Source organism: Teleopsis dalmanni, chromosome 2 (genome assembly GCF_002237135.1).
Source record: "Teleopsis dalmanni isolate 2A chromosome 2, ASM223713v2, whole genome shotgun sequence".
In the NCBI taxonomy this organism is placed as follows: Eukaryota; Metazoa; Arthropoda; class Insecta; order Diptera; family Diopsidae; genus Teleopsis; species Teleopsis dalmanni.
Window position 1 is genome coordinate 210,227,786 of NC_051847.1, and position 11,588 is coordinate 210,239,373.

General features: G+C 29.0%; 2 protein-coding genes across 2 annotated transcripts; both read left to right on the plus strand.

Annotated features, from left to right (window-relative positions):
• The first annotated feature begins 1,520 nt into the window (after nt 1-1,520).
• LOC119682953 (endocuticle structural glycoprotein SgAbd-9-like) lies at nt 1,521-3,796 on the plus strand. The gene is made up of 3 exons (XM_038096530.1): nt 1,521-1,556; nt 3,331-3,458; nt 3,537-3,796. Exons 1-3 carry the CDS (start codon nt 1,539-1,541, stop codon nt 3,760-3,762), a joined length of 372 nt encoding a protein of 123 aa, XP_037952458.1. The 5' UTR covers nt 1,521-1,538; the 3' UTR covers nt 3,763-3,796.
• A 1,099-nt stretch (nt 3,797-4,895) lies between these two features.
• LOC119682952 (endocuticle structural glycoprotein SgAbd-9-like) lies at nt 4,896-9,511 on the plus strand. The gene is made up of 3 exons (XM_038096529.1): nt 4,896-4,938; nt 9,063-9,190; nt 9,270-9,511. The coding sequence occupies exons 1-3, from the start codon at nt 4,921-4,923 to the stop codon at nt 9,493-9,495; spliced, it is 372 nt and encodes a 123-aa protein (XP_037952457.1). The 5' UTR covers nt 4,896-4,920; the 3' UTR covers nt 9,496-9,511.
• Nucleotides 9,512-11,588: the final 2,077 nt, after the last annotated feature.

Here is an 11,588-nt window from a genome sequence, read left to right on the forward strand (position 1 = left end):
TGATCGAGCTTAGTGTTTAGTGGTTAGTTACATAGTTTTGACAGCGTTAGGATAATGTCACTACATTTATATAATCAATACATCATACTCTCTTCTGTGATAATTTCTTTGCCTTCCTTTGTCTTTCAAAATCTACCCACTTACAGCACTAAAATCCTTGAAAAGATCTAACTAGAGCATAAAAGATTCTTGGGATAATATGTTTATCATTTCAATAATAATGAAATGGTAATGATAATAATGATATATCATTACCAGAAAGAAAAATTATTCTTCACAGAAATGACTAATTAATGTTTTACTGATATCGATATACAGAAAGTATGCAGATCTGCAGTCAATTATTGCTTAGTCTGATGAAGTAAACAATAATCCAGTAAAGGCATAGAGAGGGGTTATGAAGAAAACTTGCAATTAATAGAGAGTAAAACTGCTCAAGTACACTGACTTAACTAGCCTCAACATAGTAATAATATGAAAAAGATTAAAACCAGTTGTGGTTTTTTATGCTATGTAAACCAGACAGCTAACAACTTCCAGTATAGCTAGTCTATTCGTACAGAACTGTCCTTTACCAACGTAACATTAAAAAAGATTTCTGCATGATAATTAACTTCAGCAAAAAAGAAACCAGATAATAATCTATATAAATATCTATTCAGTGTGAATATATATGATATTTACAATTTTAAAAATGTGTCTATTCGATTGTGATCGATAATGTATCGTACTAGTGAGTTTCGTTTATCACTTGGAACAAGATGTTTCGAGGCAATTACGTCCATAAGAGAAAATTTGTGAAGTTGAGGGCCATACCGAAATCAACCCAAAGAAGGTCAAGTACTTCCATAGTCTATAGTAAAATTTTGAAATTTGAGCACTACACCGCTATGTACTCCCCGACTTACTTACCGCTATCTTCTTCTCTTCACGGAGCATAGGGCCTCTATTGCTGTGTAGTCTACAATAAAGTTTTGTCATTTTCACGTCTACAATAAATCAAGAGAAACATACATTTAAGTAAAAGATCATGAAATCGTATAACTTAAGATCCAAACGAGCTCAGAAAATAAATCAGAAAGTTGTCAATATACTAGTAAGAAAAATTGACTAAAAAATAATGCTTTGACACTAGTTGCTATATCATTTATAATCGGTTCTTTTATTTAAAATAAATTAATTAGAGTTATATAACTAACACATACGAAGGGTATTGATTTAACGGTTCAAACAGTTAATTATTTTGTGATTTAAATATTTGTATAAAATATAAAAACAAAAATTATTTTTTATCTTAAAATTTGTAGATGTGAAACATGTTGGATTAGTTTTGCTAGTTGACCGGTTTGACTAAATATTAGCAACTTTATAATCAAATTCAATAAATGAAATGTTAAAAAAACGCAATAAAAAAACATAATATAATATTCTTGAAGATTGACGTTGGATTTTGCAAGTAAATTCTACCGAACCCAATGTGCTGAACTGAGATGCATTTCATCTTTCAGTTTTAGTTTTGATCTTCAACGAGCTTCACCATGGCATCTGCAAAATTAGTGAGTCAAACAAAAAAAGTGAAAAATACAATTAACAGTTAAAGTGTTTCGTGTAGTGAATCCCCGCTTAAAGGATATAAAAATATATTGAAAATACTGTTGCCGAAACTTTGACCCTGCGCAGTCATTGAAAATCACTAGAACCTGATAAACAATTGAAAAGGCAACCAAGTACCATATGTCCGGTTTTGTCACTAAAAAACATTTCCCACTAAATTTGCTATTATTCTTAGTTAAAGGAACTTTAAACTGACGTATTAAATCTATCAAGACATCCGTTTCCGTTTCTGCTTTCCGCACTTTTGTTACGAGTCAGCAAATTAAACCGGTGGTCTCGTCAGTCAATCCACTGTCAACTGTTGTAGCATTGATCTCTTTTGGAAAACATTACCATCTGGCGCTTGGTTTCCAAATCCAAATAAAATTGTGAATTGTGATTAAATTACATAATAGTTCGATATTCGCGGAATGCTCCTCAAGGCTCTAAACAGCCTGCTGCACTCATGTCTTCAATTCCACTCTGCGTAGCGGTGTCATAAAAATACTGCTATACCTACGCTGTAATGCACTGATTAGCTTGTGGTAGCTCTTACGTACTTTATATGCTGTAGCCAAACAAACTTTCAAAAAACTGGAGAACTTCGAGCGTTACCGTTCCATCAAACATGGGTGGTTACAGCTTGATTGCTACACTTTGGCGAACAACCGTTGATGAAGTACGATTCTGTTGCAAATCATCATAACGACTTCCTAACTGTCGTATACTCTTCTTTCACTCCTGGACGTTCAGGTCCTTTTGATAAACCCTGAATCTCTATCCTTTTTTGGGCAAGGTGCTGCAATATTTTTTTTACTTTAACAGTATGTTGACCTAGTTCCTTAAGTTTTATCTTAAGTTCACTGGAATTTTGCTAAAATTTTTTCTTAAGCTCACTAGAACTCTGCTCCAATTTATATAATAATAAAAAAAGTTTTCATCATGTTAGGAAGAAATATTAAACGGACTATAAATTGGATTAAATATACAAGACTTTGGAAGTGAATATGTTTCATAATAGATAATAGTTTAGTGAATATGATAATGCGAAAAAAGTATGCCACTTAATTCTGCTAGATTTAATTACTAACTAGTTTATAAACTGCTGCTACCAACGAAATGCATAACAGCTAAATTATAATAGTTTAATGAAGAAAAAATAATAATAGGTTTTAAAAAATTTAAATCAATTTTTTTTAAAATCAATTTCCTGCGTGAAAATCCACTTTTACTAAAATATTTAAAACGAAATAACTAAATTAAAATATGTTTATATTTAAATGTACAGGTGTAATATTATTTACTATATTACTCTTTTGGATAATACAAATTATTTTTAGTAATTCTAATTTCTTTATAGAAAATACTCAACATTAACATCTAAAATATTAAATATTTAAACTACTATAAAATATCTAAAGCACTAAAGACCATGTGGCTTTTAAAATCTAAATTCAAATAATTCTAAGTTGTCATAGTCAAAAGCAAGTTAGTAAATTAATTAAAATTAATTAAATTCCAGGGGAAGAATAAAATTATCTCAATTTCTAATCATTAGTCTTTAGTGTTCGAGTTTGGATGAGAAACTAGGTCTTTTTAATTGAACACATTAAAAGCATATTTTTCATTTACGATGTATTTGAAATTTATAATTATAACATAAATTTCCAACTTATACTAATATCGTTATTATCAATATCAATTAGTAACCTTTAATAACCTTCCTTCCTTTTTCAGTTTCTTCTGTTAGCCGTTGTGGCTGCTCTTTCCGCGTCTACCTCAGCTGGTCTCCTGGATTACGTATTCCCAAAAATCATGTCAGAATATTATGAACAACAACCTACCAAAGAAGGATATCGCTTCAAGTATATATATTATATATTCCGATGTTATACTCCTGATCTCGTGATAAAAAAATATTGTTTTTTTATAAATTAATTTAGCTTGGAAGAACCAAATGGCAGCAAACGTGAAGAAATTGGTGTGATCATGAATCCTGGTACAGATAAAGAAGAACTCGTTGTTATGGGTACCTACTCCGTGTATGATGAAAAGACTGATACCGAAACAATGACTATGTACACTGCCGATAAAGATGGTTACAAGGCACGCTATCAGATTAAGAATCGTAAACTCAGTCCTGGATCTTTGAAATCTGCTGCCGGTTAAATTTTAACCTTCTTCAGTGAATTGTAATTATGTTCTTGAGATATGTAAATAATTTTTTTTTTTTAATTTTTTGTAAACATTTTTATTTTTTTTTTATTAAAGTGATAAATTAATAAATTTTGTGTTTAATTTTACAAGTGTTAAAAATTTAACAGGTCTTTGCATTACATTGACTTACATTTAACAAAATATTTTAAGATTTCAAATTTTCAACGGAACTTAGGAGTTAAGATATAAAATTATATATATATAAGTTGTCGGGGATCATGTTGCACGTACTTCAAAATTTATTTTGATCGATTAAAAAATTTTGAGTGTCTTATTTAATAGTTTCGGATTCCTTTTACATTGTATTGTCATATATACAATAACATAAGTCGTAACGAAAATACTTATAAAAACTATGGTTAAATAGACATTTCAGGACATTTCAAATTTCGGGAACGAAAACAACATAAATGTAAATCTTATTTATTAAACGAAATTTATATGGGGTGAAGCTATTCTATTAACAGAAATTTAGTAGAACACTACTAAAACGCATAGGAAAACTACAACCAACCAGGTAGTGGACTTCCACTCCAATTAATATTTGGGTTACATTGGAACAGTAAAACTTCTGGTTTGTAATATTTTCATTTTAGTAAAGCTACTAAAATATATATAAGGCCTCTTCGACCCTAATTGCGATATTATTAATAATTATTTCTAATAATAAATGATATTAAATCAATTTGAAAAATACACAATATTCCAAATAAATATATTATAATAATAAACCCAACATATGTAAAGGGTATCGATTTAACAGTTTAAACAGTTAACTATTTCGCGATTTAAATGTTTATATAAAATTTAAAATAATATTATTTGTTATTTATTATTTTAATAAAACTTAAAATTTGTATCTTGAAATTTATGGATGTGAAACATGTTGTTGGATTAGTTTTGCTAGTTGACCGGTTTGGTGTAATATTAGCAACTTTATAATCAAATTCAATAAATGAAATGTTAAGAAAACACAATAAAAAAACATAACATAATATTCTTGAAGATTGTCTTTAGCGCTTTTACACGCAAATAGTACCGAAGCCAACGTGCTGAACTGAGATGAATTTCATATTTCAGTCTTAGTTGTGATCTTCAACGAGCTTCACCATGGCATCTGCAAAATTGGTGAGTTGAAAAAAAACTCAAAGAGTAGAGCAAACTACAAGTGAAAGATAAAAATAATAGTTAAAGTGTTTCGTGTAGAGGATTTTCGCTTAAGGCATATAAAAATATATTGGAAATATTATCTTAACAAAGTTTTTAAGGAAATGACTTTATTGAAATAATTATGTTTAAAATATATATATATTTTAAAAATATATACAATAATAAAAAAAGTTTCTATATATTAAACGGAGTATAATTTGGATTAAATATACAAAACTTGGGAAGTGCATACATTTGATATAATACATATAATATTTACTACTAGATACTAGTGGATATCAAAATGTGAAAAATGTGTTAGTTTTATTAACTTCTGCTAAATATGAAATCCTTACAAACTTTATTAAAAGATTTTCTTAATACGTATATAAGGGGACTAAAAAAAATTATTGACTTTTTGGCGCGAAATTATATGAGTTTCCTACATAAAAAACTATACAATTTTAATTCGCTCTAAAGTTTTAAATTTGCAAATATTTACTTAGAAGTTTTCTTCAGAACTTCTCAAACCTAGGAGCACACACCGCAATAACATCTGTTGGATCTCAAAGCCTATGTGCGAGCCTACTTGTTACACAACCCTTCCGTTTTCAGTCCTACTTAAAGTTACTAATATCCTATTTCAAAATTAACTAATCTCGATTAAAAAACAATTAGATTTGTTCTCAAACTTTACAGCACATACCGTAAGAGTATCTGTTGGATCTCAAAGCCTATGTGCGAGCCTACCTGTTACACAATTGCACTGTTTTCAGTCCACTTAAAGTTATTGATATCCTATTTCTAAATTAACTAATCTCGATTAAAAAGCAATTAGATTTGTTCTCAAACTTAACAGCACATACCGTAAGAGTATCGGTTGGATCTCAAAGTCTATGTGCGAGCCTAACTGTTACACAATCCTACTGTTTTCAGTCCTACTTAAAGTTACTGATATTCTATTTCTAAATTAACTAATCTCGATTAATAATTAGTCAGATTTACTTAGTGATCTCGTTTTGCTGCCGATTTCGAGCATTCATAAGGAAGGATATTTGTAAAATATATTACCTATAAGCAGATTAAGAAGCAAATTTTGTACTAAATTTAATTTTTTAAGTGAATTATGACTAGCGAAAACTATCTTATCAATAGATGGGTTTTAGAATAGTAGTGAATCACAACAAAAAACTTTTATTTAATTAATTCTAAACCTGATTCAATTCATTTAGTTAGTTTTAGTAACGGAAATGCTTCCTCTACTGTAGCGCATAAGTACAGTGTTGTTACTGCACATCCTGCATCTAGATATAAAATTCCAGAGTTTTGAAACCGACCTACGAGGTTAAAGGAAAAGAATATCCGTCTTGCCATTTACTTAGTGGACTTTCATAGTAAAAATTCACAGTCTTGTAGTTTTAATTATAATTATATTATATTATAGAGCCCTGAAATTATTTATGAAAACTGACAGACTTACCTACATCGCGTTATCGAATCTCAGAATGGTTACAGGCTCCTCGGGGAGGTATGCAGATCTGAGCTCAATTATTGCTTAGTCTGATGAAGTGATAAACAATAATCCAGTCAAGGCGTAAAGAGGGATTTTGAAGATACCTCACAGTTAATAGAGTTTAAAAGTGCTCAAGTGCACTGGCTCGAATAGCTTCAACATAACAAACTAATGAATAAAATAATAAGACAATTGAAATATTAAATAATATAAAAAACCCCTTAACATTTGAATCACATTTTTTTAAATATTTCGCGGAAGAAATATTGAATCAAATGAAGTACAAATATGTAAATGATCTTAATGATTGATACTCGTATATTGTACTATTTTGCTCCAATAAAAATATGAATATTTAATATATTTACTTTGTTTATGTCTTCATGTATTAACATATACTTCGCAAAGTCGCAAACTTGGCAGTCGTTAAAAATTACTATTATTATCATTTTTTTTTAGTAAATCCCAAGTCATATTCAATCTTAATAAATTTCAATATCAATAATATTTTAGTCTTTTATAAAGCAAAACTTGCACTTAATTTGCAAATTAATTGCTTTGATAAACTAACAATCGTAGTAAAATAACTTAACGTGGTTTGGTATGTATCTAAATGACACTGAATTGCGATTTATATTTGAAATGTAGTTCGAGCTATTAAACAAGTTTTTAGTGGATCATATAGTAGATATGATTTTAAAGTCGCTCTTTTAATAATCTCTCTAAACTCTGAATATTTAGTTTTATTATTTAATGCTAAGTTAAATTGAAACGTGTCTTCAACTGTATCACATATGCGTCCTCTGGCTGTCAGTGCATAGTAAAGTTCAATCTGACTACTCTGGATCTATGTTGACTAGGAGCATTAAGAAAATGTACACCAATTAATAAGACATTATCTCCCTCTTTAAACCTCAAAATACCTATATATTGATATCTTATTAGTAGATAGCTTATTAACCCTTGTCAACATTTCAGTGGAAGAAATTTCTTGTAGAATAAAAATGATTTTCAAAATAAAGTAGAGAAAGTGTGAAGCTCTACTGCACACGGTACTCATATCACAGTGGGCTTGTAAGTGGCCTAAGTGTGTCATATACCTATAGTTAATGTCCCTATAACCGAACCTGTCTAACCAATGGTATAGCTAGAATTTCTCCAAGGGATATGCTTGATAATATGTTTGTGAAATTTTTAGTACATCACTAAATTAATTACAATAACCGCTGAAAGATTGTAGCAAGCAGTTTAATTTATTTAGTCATTACACCTATATAGTAAATATAGTATAGGTGTATTTAGTACGCAATATTCTTATTTGTGCTATTTTTGAGAATTTTTACAAACAGTTTTTGCTTTAAAACCTTAACAAACTCTACTATTGCTTCTCGTCTACAGTTACTTGTAAAAGTTAATAAGTCTGTCTGAAGTTATTAACATTCCATAATCGAAATTTTAAATAATTTTTAATATAACAATATATAAATAAAAATATAACAGAGTTATATACGTTCTCGTTATGTTTATATTATATTGTCAAGATCTATTCACTTAATCTATCCACCCCACTGAATACACTAGTGTATTTAGTTTCATTAGTTTATATAAGTGAAATATATAAAAGACTTCTTTTTATGGAATGCAGTTTATTGTATACAATTACTATGTAAAAGTTTTACCTGAAGCGATTCACTAATTCCGAGTGTTGCAATGAAAGATTCTAGAGCCACTTATAAGATCCTAAAGAAGTCCGTCTTCCATAAGTGGTGTTGCCCTCTACTAATTATCTATCATCTTCTATAATAGGAAGTTATAAAAGAACAATAAAACAGTTATGCTTATATTTCTATCAGCTTGCACTATAAGGATGTCTCCAAATCGTCCATTTATTCCTTTTCTGTGGTTCTTTCGATCTATATAAATTATGTATGGTATGGCATACTTCTGTAAAAACTTCTGGTTCTTTTATTTTCCGAATATGTGTCTATAGATCGTGCATTCGCGACAACTTTTCTTTAATCTAATTGTGATCAAATTATTATTGAAATCATGAAAATATGCTACATACCCACACATCTTAAATGCTTACTTGATTCAATAAATGGATAAATGTAATAAATATTATTATGAAACTCTCTGTTTTTAATAGTAGTTTCAATTTAATTATAGAAGACTCAATATTAACATTTAAAATATTATTATTATTGTTTTGCACAGTTTCTTTAATATTTAAATTACTATAAAATATCTAAAGCACTAATGACCATATGGCTATTGTATTTGAAATTTAAATAATTCTAAATATGCACTTCTCATAGTCCAAACCAAGTTAGTAAATTAATGGTATTTATTATTCATTTTTGTTAAAATGGTAGTTCCATGGGAAGAATACAATTATCTCAACCCTCTAATCATTAGTCTTTAGTGGTCTAGGCCGGATGTGAAACTAAATGTTTTAAACGAATACTTTCATACCTTCATACATATTTTTTTAGATGTATTTAAAACTTATAATTATAAATATCCAACTTATACTTTTATAATTATTACCTACACTAAATTGATTTAATAACCTTTCTTCCCTTTTTAGTTTCTTCTGTTAGCCGTTGTGGCTGCACTTTCCGCATCTACCTCAGCTGGTTTCCTTGATTACATATTCCCAAAAATTATGACAGAATATTATGAACAACAACCTACCAAAGAAGGATACCGCTTCAAGTATATATATTATATTTTCCGCTGTTATACTCCTGATCTCCTGATATAAAAAATATTGTTTTTTTATAAATTAATTTAGCTTGGAAGAACCAAATGGCAGCAAACGTGAAGAAATTGGTGTGATCATGAATCCTGGTACAGATAAAGAAGAACTCGTTGTTATGGGTACCTACTCCGTGTATGATGAAAAGACTGATACCGAAACAATGACCATGTACACTGCCGATAAAGATGGTTATAAGGCACGCTACCAGATTAAGAATCGTAAACTCAGTCCTGGTGCTTTGAAATCTGCTGCCGGTTAAATTTTAACTCTCTTTAGTAAATTGTAATATGTAAATATTTTTTTTTTTAATTTTTTGTAAACATTTTTACTTTTTTTTTATTAAAGATATAAACTAATAAATTTTGTATTTCATTTTACAAGTGTTAAAAATTTAATATATTCCGATTAACTAATCGAAATATAATTTAATATCATTCATGACTAAATTAACATTTCAGTCGGTTGACCTTCAAGAAAACTCCGTCTAAGAAACTGCGTTTGTAATTCTATCCAATTTTGTATGTCTTTTGGAATATTAGAGGCTCTATAGACTTATATCGCTCTCGGTAGTGGCGATATACACTGAAGTTTATAAATGCTTTCACAAAAAGTTATCTATCGGTGACAAATGGCATGATATAGGAAGCCATATCTCAACTTAATTTCTGCGATCATTATAGTCGTAAATTACTTCAATAATTCGTTGATTCCTCTGACAATAAATTATGTATACATTACATTACCCACTTATGGAAAATAAATCGATCTTCATTGCTCTGTTCAAATGGTCGGGTCAATGACGATGGTATCCTGATTTTCTCAAAATATTAAAAAATTGACCCTATGATACTACTTTTAAGCAATAGTATCAGATACAAAAGACACTACAGCTCCAAACTGTGTAATTTTCAGGGTGCATTGCTGTATGATGGATCATCTTTGAATCTGTCTTAGAGTAAGTATTTCCAAATTAGTTCTTATTATTATTATTGTTACTGTAGTTGATATAGGTATTCCATTCTGAAGCTTGGAACAAATCTTGCTAAGAAGATTTTATGAATTTGTACATTTAATGTGTTTAAAGATATATCCAAACATGTAGCTCTCTTACTTATGAGGTTGTGATTTTACTGTAGGTTACAGTATTTCGAGCTCAAGATATAGACTTCATTATTTAATAATTTATTTGAATAAGAGATTAGGAGTTAAAAATTTTATAATATTATTTTATTATTTAAAAATTATAAACCATTTTTAATAAAAAAAGAAAACCTTTATAGTTCACATTGAACTGGGTGGCACCAATATGTGTTGCAGATCTTTAACGTATTAGTTAAAGACGTGGTTGTTGAAGTTTGGGGGCTGCGTACCGTACATTATTGTTGCACCACATGTGGCAGGCTTAGAACTTTGAACCTGTCAAATCAGAAGTAACAATTTCGCATAAAACTTTTGTTGTTCAAATTTTAAGTTCTTATGTTACTTAATTTTGTTCCCAATAAACCTTCACAAATAAAATTTGACTACTGGCATTCAATACTATTCGAAAACCCTAATAGAATTCGTTTATTTATTTATTGATGTTAGATTTTTCTTATAATTCATGGCTTAAAAAGAAGATTTATTATGAATTTATTAATTAATTTTGCTCAAATCTATTTTGTAATTATAGATTATATAAATTGTCTTAGAGATAAAAAAAACTTATCATTGTCTTTAAAGCCTTCAGCTTTTTCCGGCCAAAAAATAACTGCTCAACAATAATAGAACACCTTCATCTATAAAATCAATCTTCAGTATATTTACAACATCAATTTTAATTTGTACTTCCTTAATAGTGTCAGATTTATTTAACTACCAAATTTGTAAGATTTTATCACCTCAAATGCGACGTACTTCAAAATTGAGTCCGACAAGGTCAACAAAATTTCATAAAAAGTGAAACCAAACCAAAAAAAATACTGAATAAGAGATGAACACTTTAGATACATGAACAAAACTTCGAAATATCTGACATTTTTCTTAGTTGATCTTCACAGCTCAGAGTGGGAATTAAAAATAAAATACAAAATTAGTTAATTCAGCAAACTCGTTGCTCATGTTTCATTTATAGTTATCTCAAATAAAAATTTCAGAAGTTTTTGAAAATATCTTTAAGAATCCGAAATTTTTAAAAATAACCTTCTACGGTATTTCCAATATGCACAAACCGTTCTAGCCGGTTTTCGTTCTGTAGACGGCACAATGCTTCGGAAAAAGAAGACTCTAACCATAAATTAGCATAGTTCAGTATCTCGAAATTTGATTCTCTAATTAGCATTTTGTTTTAAGTTAATTATTTTTACACGTATA

Coding starts and splice junctions, on each gene's coding strand:
- LOC119682953 (XM_038096530.1), top strand. Junction 3,459..3,536: donor AAAGAAGGATATCGCTTCAA/GTATATATATTA, acceptor AAATTAATTTAG/CTTGGAAGAACCAAATGGCA.
- LOC119682952 (XM_038096529.1), top strand. Junction 9,191..9,269: donor AAAGAAGGATACCGCTTCAA/GTATATATATTA, acceptor AAATTAATTTAG/CTTGGAAGAACCAAATGGCA.